This window comes from Typopeltis vanoorti, chromosome 12 (assembly GCF_054136105.1).
Source record: "Typopeltis vanoorti isolate ZY-2024b chromosome 12, IOZ_Tvanoo_1.0, whole genome shotgun sequence".
NCBI classification, from domain to species: domain Eukaryota; kingdom Metazoa; phylum Arthropoda; class Arachnida; order Uropygi; family Thelyphonidae; genus Typopeltis; species Typopeltis vanoorti.
This window is the reverse complement of record NC_143560.1, coordinates 103,197,156-103,212,105: the sequence shown is the minus strand read 5'-3', so window position 1 is coordinate 103,212,105 and position 14,950 is coordinate 103,197,156. Positions and strand designations below refer to the sequence as shown.

General features: G+C 36.6%; 1 protein-coding gene across 2 annotated transcripts in view; it reads right to left on the bottom strand.

The window, feature by feature from the left end:
• The window catches only part of l(2)34Fd (nucleolar protein 10 lethal (2) 34Fd), a 238,401-nt gene that overhangs the window by 116,959 nt on the left and 106,492 nt on the right, over window positions 1-14,950 (bottom strand). For both annotated transcript variants that reach the window (XM_090401368.1, XM_090401370.1), the window contains exons 7-8: window positions 11,500-11,560; window positions 9,268-9,353 (exon numbers count right to left, since the gene is read on the bottom strand). In XM_090401368.1, coding sequence (XP_090257494.1) covers window positions 9,268-9,353; window positions 11,500-11,560 — 147 coding nt within the window. The remainder of the gene's footprint in view (window positions 1-9,267; window positions 9,354-11,499; window positions 11,561-14,950) is intronic.

The following is a 14,950-nucleotide window of genomic DNA, read 5'->3' as shown; positions in this document are numbered from 1 at the left end:
CCTAAAATTCCACATCAACTAATCAGATCCATGTTATCAAGATACAGTTCTGTCACAGGAAAAATATGCACATTGCCGGTAGCCACGAAAAAGCCCAAATTTGCCCATGTTAAAAGCTTTCGAAGACAGGCATTAATGCACTTTCCAAACAACGACGCACTACGCAACCTGCCAAAATTAATCAACACAGACATAAATGGAATAACCTACACTTTCTACTTATCTTCCTCATCACAGTGCTTCTTCTGTCATGAAGATGGTCACATTAGGAAACAATGTCCCTATATTACCAAGGATTCATCAACAAATATCCCAGCCCAGAATACGAAACCAGTTGAATAGAACAACATCGTACATGAAGAAAATCCAAGCATAAGAAAAAGCAAACCTAAAATTCTCTCAGAATCATGAATTTCAGAACCAAGAAAATCCCAAACTGGAAAAGAGGAGATCCAGTCAACTAATGAGATCCAAAGCTCTGATAATGAAGTCTCACAGCACAAACAGCATGAAATCACGGATCCTCCCAACAGAGATGACTCGAATGAACAAATTAAAAGCAATCCCCCAGACACAACAACCAGAATCACCAACCCAGCCTCCCACTAATTCAAAACCTCATCCGATAGAAGAAACATGGCCTTTCATCACTTGCAGCCAGCCAAGGAGAAAGAGAGTTCTCAGACGATGATGAAACTGTACTCCCACATGACGACTTAGATGAGGAAGAAGCTGAGGGGGAACTTCCCCACACTGAGGGTCCCCTAACCATGAAGCAGCTGTCATCTTTCATACAGAAAGTGCAAGGCTCCCCTCACAAATTAACTATAGCCCTTAAATACACCACAAGAATCCCGGAACTAATATCTCGACTTCAGGATCTACACTCAAAATTAAAATGTAAAAAGGGCAGAGCAGAGGTTAACAGGAGTAAGTGAATCTACTACCTGATTAATGGGCTACAAACATAATACCAGGACCAATATTAGATTCAACCTACCATTAAACTTTCATAAACATAATGTCTTTGAGCATTTTTTCTCTCAATGCAAGAGGATGCGCCTCTGCTTTACGCAACAGAATAGTCCTTGACCAGGTACAAAAACATCATATAGACCTATTACTTCTGCAAGAAACAAATATAAACTCTTCATCCAAATTATCTAGAAGATGGGCAGAGTGGCCTTATGACTTACATCACTCTGCAACCCAACAACATCATGGAGCAAGGGTCAGCTTAGGATATGTCATCAATCTCCCTACAAACTAAAAGTGATTGCTGATATACCAGGATACGCCTTGTATGCTCACATAAAAGCACCAAACCATAATACCCTGCATGTGTTCAATATCTACATACCACAACAGGATTCTATGGCATCACAAATCTTGGATTTCATTCAAAACCATCTTTCCAGCATTGACCAAGAACACATCATAATAGCTGGGGACTTTAATTGCACTCTTGACCAAGAAAAAGACAGACTTCAATGCACCGAACATCGTAGCTCATTAATAAACCAACTTCAAACACTGATAAACAATAATGAACTCATTGATGTCTTTTGGCATCACCACCCAGATAAGAAGGCCTACACATGGAGGTCAGCAATCACAGCAACTAACAGACCACTCTACCAAGCACGACTGGACAGATACTACATTACCAAACACACTGTTCCTCTAGTTAGAAACATCTCACACATTCCTACCTACATCTCAGATCATTGCTTCATCAAGCTGCAACTTTCATTATCTTTGGAAGTATCCAAACCAGGAAGTGCCTATTGGATCTTCAACAATACCCTCTTCAAAGATCCAGATTACATAAAAAACACTCAGGCTTTAATAACCAACCTCACTCACTTGAAGGGGGATACAGAACCAATGAAAACATGGGCCCCACCTAAAGCCACAAATAAAATCCCTCACACAGATCTCCAGTCACCAGAAAAATCAACAGAGGAACATTAGAATCTGACAACTTGAAGAACAGCTCAAGTATCTCCCAGAAGAAAGCCCTGAATATCATTCTGCCTTCTAAGCCATGCAGAATTATCGGCAAAAGGTGCCCTACTTAGATCGTGGCATACACAAATAAATCTTTCAGATGCCCCCACAAAATATTTTTTCTCTTTGAAAAAAAAAAAAATGCCAGGCAGCAAACTCCATCTCTACTATCAGACTTCAAGATGACAGCATCACAGAAGATCCAAGTAAAATCACATCTGAAATCCTGCAATATTACAAGAATGCATACAGCACTACAGGAACATCCCATCATGCCATTCACAAAATACTGAAAGAAACAAAAAAAAAATCTCTGCAGCAGATCGGAACCACTTAGAAATCAAAATCATGCTAGATGAACTGAAAACTCATGCACATCTTTGCCAAAGAACAAATCTCCTGGCCGTGATGGTCTCACGTCAGAGTTTTTCTAAGTCTTCTGGAATCACTTCTCCTCAAAACACTGCAAGAAGCTTACCTTAATGGGCCCACAATCCGTCACAACCTCAGTAGCACGACTGATACCAAAGAAGGGAGACCACACGAATATCCGAAACTAGCGTCCAAACTCCCTAATTAATACCGATTGCAAAATCATTTCCAAAGTTATAGCAAACCGAATAAAGCCAACACAGCCTGAAGTTATTGGCCAACATCAAACGTACTCTGTCCCAGGAAGATCAATGCATGATAACCTCCATTTAATAAGAGATCTCATCCACATCTCAAATAGCCAACATGAAAACCTAGCACTCATCAGATTTGATCTGGAGAAGGCTTTTGACAGGGTAGAGCATGAGTATCTTTATGAAGTCCTAAAGGCATTTGGTTATGGTCCTCTCATCATTGAAACAGTGCAACTGCTTTACAGAGATGCACACTTCTGTTTAAAAAATTAACAACAGGCTCACTCGCACTTTGTCATACTCTCGAGGGATCAAGCAAGGATGTCCCCTCTCTGGACAATTATACATACTGGCCATAGAACTCTTCTTAAAAAGAGTATACGATACCATCATCTCCAAAAGAAACCAGCATAATAGAGCCATATCAAAAAATAACCCTATCAACATATGCCGATGATGTCACTGTAATAGTCCGAAATGCAGAAGAAATGACAGTAACTGAGGAAGCACACAGACTATATGCACAAGCCTCATGGGCCAAATTAAATTCTGCAAAAACCACTGGCTCACGGTTAGGCAGATGGAAGGCTAGAAATGGTTCCCCGATTGAATGTACCTGGTCAAGCGAAGGACAAAGCTACTTAGGTGTGCACCTTGGCAACATCAAAATATATAACACACTGAACTGGACACAGCTGCACAACTGTTTTAAACAGGTGCTAGGTAAATGGAACAGCATTCGTTCCATGTCTTCACTTAGAGGAAGAGTACTAATAGTTAACCAGATGGCTGCGAGCGTGTTATGGCATACCCTCAAAGTACTCACACCTCCTGAAGAATTTCTCCACCACATTCAAAAGGCAATCAAACATTTCCTCTGGAATAAAACTCACTGGACAACATACCATCAACTCTGCAAGCCACTCAGTAAGGGAGGTCAAGACCTCATTTCCCTTGAAAACAAGATTAGATTTTTCAAGATAATCCTCCTCCTAAAGACACTTCAATGCAATCACACTTATGTACCCACCTTCGATTACATCATGAAATCATCGCCCAGAGGACTTACACTTTCCACAATCCTCCGAATGGCCAGTCCTGCACCATCTCCTCCTAAACTACTTCATTTTTATAGAGATGCTCTACAGCGGTGGAAAAACATAGAACTTCATCACACACACACACACTGACAGGATCAACAGAGTCAGCTGTACTTACAGAACCACTATTTTCGAACAGAAACATAACAAGTCTCACAACTGGCCAGCCCTTTCTTTTCCCTACATGGAACTGAGCAGGAATAAGAGTCATAGAGGAGCTCCTAACCCAGACCCTAAAGTGAAAAACATTCACAAGCCTACCACTGAAGAACCCAAAAACTGAAAAGCAATATCAACAGGTGCAAGCTGCTATTATAAAAGCCTATCCAGATATCGCTACACCTCAGGAAATCCGTATTCCTTCTAGAAACTGCTCAGGGCCAATATTTCATCTTGTACAATCTGAAGCCTCACTTCCAATTCTTCTCTCCAACTACAAGAAAATATACAACTTCCTCATGTCAGTGTCTTCAACCTCGCCCTTCGTATATTCATCCTTAACCCTCTCATCTACAAGGCTGCATATGCCACCCAGTTTTCAGTGGGATCTTCCATATAAATCATAGTGTGCCAAACTAGATTCCGACATACAGTGGAGACTATGGTATAACATCTTGCCAACTCCTTCTAAGCTCTACAGATTTCAGCTAAGAGAAACGGATCTGTGTCTATTCTGTGACGTTTCAGGTACCTTGGAACACACATATCTAACCTGTCCCACAAACAAAGTGATGATCACTTATGTCCTCTAGCACCTGTAACTATGAACACAGCCAACAACACTACTGGAATTTAGTCCACACAGAAGAAAATAGATAGAATATGCAATTTCCTCTTCATCTGCGCTAAGGCCATCATTTACAGCTTCTACCTAAAACACACAAGAAATAACCAGCACCCATCCATCACCGAAACTGCGCAAACCCTTATGTATATCCTCTGTCGGAAACTAAAAAGCAGGCTTTCACTGGAACTTGAGTACTACAAAGAAACAAGAACTGTCGCGAAATTCATAGAGGAGTAGAATCCAACTGGTACCCTCTTCTGGATTGTTGACAACAATATGCTTCATCTGAAAGATAACTAAGACTGAAAATGAACTGTAATGTTGAATTCATTCGTTGCATTCTCTATTGTATATCCAAAAGGAAAATTTTTCTTTCTCTGTAATATATATACTTATAATATGTAAATACTCCTTGTTACCTATCGTCTGATGTATATTTTAACAAGTTAAATAAAAAAAAAAAAAATTTTTTTTTTAAATATCTATCTATATATATGTATATACATATACATAGAGAAAGATATCAGTGGTGTTACGTGCCCATTACGATGGGTGTGCTGTCATGTGGCTTATGCAACCCAAACGATAAAATTCAGAGCAATCGGAACTATGACTGCATTTTTATTGAGATATACAAGTTTTAAGAGTACACAGCACATCAGCTCTTATCCTAATTGGTCCAATGCAATTTAATTGTAGGATAACTGAATACTTTAATTTATCAGTTAATATAATTTTAAATATGGAAAGCATAAAAGTCAAATGAACAACAGCTATAGATGCTATTTATGTGAGAAGCACAAACGTTTTATGCTTTGTGATAAGATTAGATCATCGGAAATATTAAAGTGTGACACAGATAATTTGAATTTTGATATGATTTTGAGATACAGACATATAATAAACACATTGAAAAATGTAATCACTTGGTAAATTATTATTTTTCTGGATTAAACCAAAGAAAGGCTGAAATAACTCATTTTACTTATTTAAACACAAGTTCCAACTTCCTTTGACTACAATCATACATTCTGCAAACTGGCAGGAAACAGGACATTCAGTAGATTGTCAACACTGTTTCCCACTATAAATAGGGGTGAAAAAAGTTATAAATTAGTTACAGAAAATTATATATTAAAAACTTGTCTATATCAGTGTCCTAAACACGGTAACTCGTGACAAATGACAACACTGATTGATTGGTTGACAAAATAACCAATCACAGCAACTGGTTTCTGAGTACTATTGCCTCAGCGCACACCATGCCTCGTCTTCTGGGTGGTTTAAAACCACTGTAACGCTAAGAATTTAACCTGCCGTGCCGTCTGTTCAAAGATGTCTATCATAATAAAGGGGTCACATAATAGATACTAATATTATGACACCTTATTATTTATTGGTAGTCTTGATAGTTATTGGAAATGAGGTGCAGAAGTTAACAGTGGTGTTCAGCAGTCTGAGTAATAACTTAAAATACAGATGAGATGTGTATATTTCCTGCAATCGTAAATTTTTGTACTCCAGTTACCTCTGCCAGATGATGATGACTAGTATTGAATGAACTGCCTTTGATTTGATCTAGTAAGACCATTTTTTTTTAGCTAGCAAAAAATTTTTATATGGCATCTTGGTAAGGATCCAAAATTTTATAAAATTGTCCAAAAACAGAGCACTGAAAATTTTCTACACTTTACTGATTAGATTCTTGCTAAGCATGAAAGATGACAAGTAGATACAACTGATGCTAATTAGAAACTGTGCCCGCCTCCCAAGAAGTTAATGTGCTGTGTAACCTGAGTCAATGAGAGGAATGACGAGTCATTTATAAGCTGTAGTTTGATACTAAAACCTTTGCTTTTCTTGTGCTAATAATCCTCAAACCACTGACCATCTACAAGCAACTACCTCAGAGGGATAATCTTTAGTGTGGCAAACTCCTGTCCCAAATAAGAAATGAAAGCTCTGGCAATTTTCTTGAAATGGTTTTGTTCTTTAAGATCTGTCCCAAATAAGTGGCTGCCCTGATTAACTGGATTCTACTGTACTTGTAAATGGCACAGCAACTTAGAAAAAAATAGCCAGAAGGACTTGACTAGCCATTTTAACATACAGTTCTCTATACCAAACTTTTCACTCAACTGTAGTGAAAAGTTTGGTATAGAGCAGTGGTTCCCAAAGTGTGTGCCGCAGCTTCCTCATAGGAGTGCCGCAATTACAAAATTTTCATGATTTTATTTCCATTTTCAATTCGATTGAACCTGGTACAAACCAGTAACCACTTAGTAATAACTGTTTGCAGAAGCCTCTACAAATGGTTACTAGATGACGCTCTACAATGATTAAGTTTCTCGAACTTTCTCAGTACTTTGTGTTTGTATATAAATAGCTGTCGGTTTCACGAGGTCTTAGTGTTGAATTAGTTTTTGGAGATTGTATCAACTGAATATTATTGTGATTTAGTCAAGTGAAGTTTTTGAAATATTTCTTCTCGTATGTATTTTTAAAAATGGATTGGTTTTTACTAAACAGTAATAAGCGTTGTGAGAGAGAAAATGAAGAGGGCACACCACCAAATAGTGGCAAGAGTGTGAAGAAGCGTAAATATCAAAAATATGATGACAGTTATTTGGACTTTGGTTTTACGTCGACAGAAGTCAATGGTGAAGGGAGGCTGCAATGTGTGTACTGTGTATGACAGTTTTGGCACCAGAGTGTATGCTACCAAGTAAGTTGAAGTGCCATTTAGAAACCAATCATCCCAGCATGGTTAATACATCTCATAACTACTTTACCAGAAAGTTAAAAGAGTTAAATGAACAAAAAGGTAGTTTTTATAAGCAGGCATCAATACTAAGCAATGCTTTGCTAGCATATTACAAGGTGGCACATAGAATCACAAAATATAAGAAGCCTCATACCATCGCAGAAGAACTCATTCTACCGGCTGCTGTAGATATGGTGAACATTATGATCGGTGAGTCTACTGCTTTCTAAAGTGCCTTTGTCCAATAACACTATCAATCACAGAATACCTCAATGATCAATTAATTGAAAAAATAAAAGTGTAGGAATTTGGGTTGCAGCTGGATGAGACCACAGATAATAATAATGATGCTCACTTGATTTGCTATGTACGGTTTATAGATGGTAATTGTAGAAGACCTCCTCTTTTGTAAACGTATCGCTGCCGGTGCTAAGGCTCAAGACTTGTTCGAGATCCTTGATACTTTTATATCCGAAAATAATTTGAAGTGGACTAAATGTAGTGGTGTCTGTACTGATAGTGCTCATTCTATGTCTGGCTGTTATAGAGGATTGCAGGCACTTATTCGAAGCAAGCCCCCGATGCACTGTGGACCCATTGCGTTATTCACAGGAAGCACTCGCATCAAAATATCTGAGTCCTACATTGAACCAGGTCTTAGAATATGTAGTGAACGTAGTAAATTTTATAAAAACTTGGCCGTTGAAGGCAAGGTTTTTCAAAAAACTCCGAGGATATGGGATCCGAGCACGTCTTTCTTGTACTACAGCACTTCGCGATAACTCTCTCATGGTAATGTTTTGTCTCGTATGTTTGAACTGCAACAGGAAATTTACATTTATCTTAAAGAGGAAGGCCACAAGTATAAAATTTTGTGAATGAAGATTTTTTGGTAAAACTAGCATACTTATGTGATAATTTTGAAAAGATGAATGCTCTGAATCTCACCTTGCAGGGTGCAACATGCAGCTTTTAAAGTTGATTGAGAAAATTTCAGCTTTTATAAAAAAAATTAAAACTATGGAAAAGAAAAATGAATGAAGATGGAGGCAAAGAATGTTTCCCCTTTTGCAACAGTTTTTGGCCTCCAATGGAGTTGATTTCTCTCAAGGCATGAAATCTATTTTTGAAGAACACTTATCACAGCTTATCACCTGGTTTGAGAAATATTTTCAAAATTATAATATCCATAAATTTGCATGGATTCAAGATCCATTTAATGCCAGTGCTCCGTTTGAATTTACTGCTGCAGAAGAAGAGAATCTCATGAGTTGTCTTGCAACAATATGTTGAAAACAAAATTTAGCAGAATGGAATTAACTGAATTTTGGATATCAGTAAAAGATGAATATCCCCTTCTGAGTGAAAAAGCTCAGAGAATTTTAATTCCATTTGCGACTTCTTATTTGTGCAAAGCTAGATTTTCAGCAGTCACTGTGATAAAAACTAAGTATCGCACGAAAATCAACGTGGAGAAGGAAATGAGGGTGGTTGTGTCCAGTTTGATTCCAAGATTTGAGAAAATGTGCAGTGATCAACAGGCTCATCCATCCCACTAATGATAATTAGTTGAATTTGTTCAATTACTTTTTTTTGTGATCTTAAATAAGTGTTTTATTTATTTTTACCTAGCCCTTTAATTAAAAAAAAAAAGATTCGCTATTTCACAAAGTGTACTTGTTAGAATTTGACATAGGGCGCCTTGGGAAAACTTGGATTCAGCAAGGGTGCCGAGAATCAAAAATGTTTGGGAACCACTGCTATAGAGAATTGCCATTAACATACTATTGTTACTATGGTGATGTGGAGTGACTCATCTGGTATGTTGTCATGAATGGATTTGTTATGATGAGAGATGACTGTACTTAATCTTCTAAGAGAGAATAAATTACATCTAAGACATGAACATGTATTATTCAATTCAACTTACAGAGAAGAGCAAAGTGACAGCTAGAAGCATATTAGATATAATATACCTACTGAGTATCTTTAGTAACACTGCTAAGAGCACAATCAAGAAGGCCGACTCTCTGTCTAGATCGTGGATCCCATGCCTCAACCCGACCCTATGAAGTAATTGAACAAAAATAGTGATAATACTATGCTACACAGTATTAAGATCAAATACTATGGGAAATATGTTTTACTAAAAAAGTATTACATTTGAAAAAAATATTATCAGCAAAAAAAAAATCATATTTTTATCATATGATTATGCACTTTAAATCTGATTTTAAATCATAAATATATACATATACTTGAGTGTGCTCAAGACATACATACATGTATGTATGTATGTATGTATACATACATGTCTAGAGCATACTCAAATCAGAACCCATTTTCTAATTTCTGAAAAGAGACACCTGTTTTAATTATTGTTTACCAAATAATACAGATATTATGTTTGCTTGATTAAAATTAAAACTGTCTAGACCAGGGATTCCCAACCTTTTTGTTTCCTATAGCACATTCTAAAATACCGATGGGGTGACGGGCACCATCTATTTTTTCAAGCAAATTTTTTGAATTCTTTTGTTAAATGAATACATACAAAGTTTACATTATAATCAAATGTTTTATTACTTAAAAGTTTACATTATATAAAAGTTTAAATATATATATGTAAATTAGTGTGATATTTGGCATTGCATTTCATTGGCCAGTGCTTCATAATTAGGAGAATATGATGATATTCCAGTTCTTAAACTGGAATGAACAACTTCGAATGCGCATCTACTTTACATTGTATGAGTTTAATACTCGTCATGTGTCATTAACGCATGCCATGAATTGTTGCGTGATTATTTCAAACTATACGGCACACAGTTGAACAGCGGTGGGCACACACAAATTGGTCGAAGGGGGCTATGGTGCCCATGAGCATAGGGCTGGGAACCCCTGGTCTAGAAGAATGGTTCAAGTGAAAGAATTTTCAATATATTAATTATAAGTATCCAATTCAATTGTAATATCATTGGAAATTTTGCACAGCTCCAGCTGGAGTTTGTTCACAGTTGCTGAAATTTCCCTCTTTCCTTCCAAAACAGGATAAGTCATTTTTGTAAATAGTGACCTGGAACACCTTATAAGCAAACACTCACAGATTGATATCTGAAGAAAATGGAAAGGACATGACAAATGGAAAATGTTAAAAAATTATCTAGTCATGAAAATGACTACATTTGCAATTATCCCCTTCTTGTGAACACAAGATATAGGTCTCCACATTTACAGTACACACAAAGACTGATTCAACAATATTATATTAAGAGTAGAGTGCAAAATGAATTTTTGGGGTGTAATGATGTCACCAATTATTCATGCCTGTTTTTTTTTTTTTTTTCCAGCTAAGAGGTGTATATTCTTGTAAACATAATCATTCATATGAAAATGGACCTCATGGGCACACTATATTTTGCATAATGCAAAATTACAGATTACAAAAGAAGATGAAGGAATAGTATAGAGGAGGTACCAGGGATCTAGATCTGTTATAATAATTGGTGATGAACTTTCAGAGGAATTAATATTAGCATCTCACTTCAGCAGGAATGTGGTATATCACGAATGTTGTTTAAGATCAATTTAGATGCAGCCTTGGAAGATTGAATCAGGAACTCATTCAATAGTATTCAGCAATGCTGCTGAATGAGTGTATTCACAGGAAAGCTCTTTTCTTCTTTTTTTGCTGATCAAGTGATTCTCACAGAGACAAAGCAGATGTGGAATATCAGATGAGAAAAACTGTTGGTTGGGTGCTTACAAAGATTGGGAGCTTGAAAGTGAATCTGTTAAAAACCAAATATCTACTAGATGGAGGTGATAGTGCAGTAGATCTTAAGCCAGAAATATATTTGTAACACTAGGGACAAAAAAATTACAGGAACAAAAAAATACAGATCATGCATGTATGTGCACACATACATGCATGATCTGTATGCATGACCGCACACACAAAGGATAAGAGAGGCTACCTTAAATATTAATTTTTATAGTTTTTAACTGTTCACAGTGACTATATGGGGGGGGGGGGGCTGAAAAATTCTGATAGGCACCCCAATTGAGGCTTTCTTCAATTCCTTCATGGTGATTATCACAACTTTTCAGCATGCCCTCGTAAGTTTTCCTATCCTAATTCTAAGTATCCTAATCAAAAATTGCTCTATTTTTTGATTGGGTTTGCATATCTGCAGGAAAAGTTACACCTACCTCATAAGTCCCACAAACAAAGAGATGATGTACTGGATTAATGGCACATTTATTGAGTGAGCTAGAAAAATAAAATCAAATGTTGATTATTATTATTAAAGAAAATTAACTGTGCAATAAAATTCTGTAGGATATTCATGCATAGCAATTATCTATAACAGCAGTTGGCAACCTTTTCAGACTCGCAGGCTACATTCAACTTTTATTTTTAATAATCGGGCCTCAAGCGTTTAATTAAGCGAAAATAGTGAGTGAAAAAAATACTTATTTTACCAATTTTTGTTATATCAATCTTAAAAAACACAGAAATATTTAAAGTATGAGATATGAAGATATGGGCAACAAACAAACAAGATAAACAAAGAATAAAAACAAGTGAAATGAGATTCATGAGAAAAACTGCAAAATACACATTATTAGATCAAAAAAAGGAACGAAAACATTTTAAAAGAACTAAAAACAAAATCAATAGAAGAAAAACTAAACAATTATAAACAAAAAACGGATTGAACATGTAAACCGAATGGCCAACACCCGACATCTTAAACAAATACTAAAATATAAGCCAATTGGAAAGAGAAGGCAGGGTAGACCTCAAAAAAAGGATATTGGATGGACAAGATTAGGTCTATACTCTTAATTAGTGTTATGATGATGACTGAATATCATATACTTGGAATTTGAAAATTTCAGGTTTTTGATGGTGTTTTCTCCCTTAGGTAGTATTGATATTTACTGCTGAACACATTCCTCTTGAAGATTTTCTACCATATCACCATTCTGTTACTTCTTGTTTCATTTATCCAAATTATCTTTATTTTGGGTTAATATTGCTTGTATCATCACTAGTTTCATTTATAGTACTCTTTCCTCCATTTTCAAACTTTTTTTCAATAGCCTCCAGGCCATTCTTCCACCTTCCAGATATTTATTGGTTTACAGAGTATTTTACAATTTTGGAAGATTTTTAAAATTAGCCAACTTATTTCCAGATTGTCCCATTTCTGATTTTTTTTTTTTTTTTAAACTGCCATTTTAATGTTCAAGGTGTTTGACTTCTTATTTGCATTTTCAGACCAACAAGTTTTCCTCCCAAGATGACAGTCATCCATTTTAGGTATTCAAGTGCTCTCCAATCCCCCCCAAACTCCCCATTTTTTACTCTATGTTGCCACAACTTTTGATTTTTTGCATGTTTCATTTATGCATGTATTGGAATATGTATGCCAAAATCATCTAATTGAAGCTTTTTATTTTATGAAAAAAAAAAGTATCTCAAAACGTGCAAAAAATTAAAAATGGCTAACTTTGAAAAGGGGTGCTTAAGGGTCAAAGCTGTATAACTGAGAGGAGACCTCCACATAGCCTTTAAAGGAATGCGGAGAACCGACCAGGGCTTCTGACCTAATGTCCAATCCTCACCTTCTCGTGGTGCACCCTGTTGGGTATCTACTTTGATACTGAACGAACGAGGATGGGCTGGCAATTTGGGATTTAGCCGACCAAATTGTATTCTTATTGGTTAAACCAAAATAAAAAATGATGGTACAACATGACAAAATTTCATGCCGGCTGGGGCGTCGCCCGGTTAAACAAGGCCCCCGTTGTTTTTGCCAGGGAACCAGGGCGAACAGCGAAAAGTCAGCTACTGGAACAAATCTGAAAACAAACCCCAACTCAACATCACCAGAGTTAAAGATCGGTACTATCAACGTAAGAAGCCTGAATGGCAAAGAAATGGAGCTAGCTGAGGAATTAGATAAGTACCAGATCGACATAATAGGGGTGACTGAAACAAAAAAGACCAAAACTGGTGAGATCTTTCTGAGCAATAAATACAAAATGTTATATTCAGGAAATAACAATCAAGGAAAAGAAGGAGTAGCCATAGTATTCAACACAAAATACGAGGCTAATCTTCTTGAATGGCAGTCAGTCTCAAGTAGAGTAATGTGGGCAAATATGAGAATGGGGAACTGGACAATGAGACTTATTTGTGCCTATGGTCCCACAGAAGGTTCTACTAAGGTAGAAGTGGAGGAATTTTTTGAGGCTTTAGAAAAAGCAACTGACACAATGAAAAAGGAAAAGTTGGTCCTTGTTGGGGATCTAAATAGTAGAGTAGGAAATGATTATGAGACATACAAAAATATTTTGGGAAAATTTGGAGAAAAGAGCAAAGCTAATAATAATGGCAAATATCTGTTGGATTTCTGCTCAGGACATGGACTGGTTATTACTAACACCATGTTCCAACATAAAAATGTGCACAAATTCACATGGAGAGAAGAGGCTAGGAATAAGAAAAGTCTCATTGACTATGTTATTGTTGATAGTGATGTTTTCTCCCTGGTGCAGGACACCAGAGTGTACAGAGGATTTGAAATTGGAAGTGATCACTATTTAGTCTTGAGCAGGATAAAATCCTTGAGCAGGAATTTCATATTGAAAAGAATAACATGTAAGAAAGTTTTAAAGCGAATAAAAGTTGAGCAGCTCTCAGATGTAAACTGTAGACTAAAATACAGAAATATTATTGAAAAGAAAATGAAAGAGTTTGAGAACAGGAATCAAACCTTGGAGATTCAGTGGCAAACTCTGAAGGAAACATTGATTGATTCTGCCAGAGAGGCAGGTGGTGAGGTTGTGTGCAAAGATAAAAAAATCAGAACTCCCTGGTGGACACAGGAAGTTAAAGAGGAAGTGAAGGAAAAGAAGAAAGCATATCAAAAGTTCCTGGCAAATAAGTCAGCTTTTAATCTTACAGAATACAGAGACAAATGTAAGAAAGCTAAACAGTGTATAAAACTAGCTAAACAAAAGTCATGGGAGGACTTTGGCAAGAATATAGAAAATAAATATCAAGAAGGTGGCAAAATATTCTGGAGGTTGTTGAAGCTTAGGAATGGAGGAAAGAGTGCTGTAAAAGGAATTAGAGATGATAAAGGTGAAATGAAAACAGGAGAAAAAGATATCCTTGAAGTATGGAGTAATTACTTTGAAAAACTGCTAAATGAAACAAGCAGTGATGACAGCACAGTGATAAAAAACACTGACCAGGCATGCAGTCAGGAATACATATCCATACTTGAAGTAGAAAAAGCCATCAAAGGCTTGAAATGTGGAAAGGCAGCAGGAGTAGATGATATTCGACCAGAAATGCTGAAGTATGGTGGTATAAGAGTCTTACAGTGGCTGCACTGCATAGTTCAGAAAGCCTGGACAGAGGGACGAATTCCCGATGATTGGAGTAGAGCTCTCATAGTACCCATATATAAAAAGGGAAATAAAACTGAATGTGAGAATTACAGAGGTATGTCCCTACTGAGTGTTCCTGGCAAGATCTATGCAAGTATACTTGAGAAACGGTTGAGAAGAATTGTGGAAGAAAAGCTTGGAGAAGAACAAGCTGGATTCAGGCCAAATAGAGGCTGTCAGGATCAGATCTTCA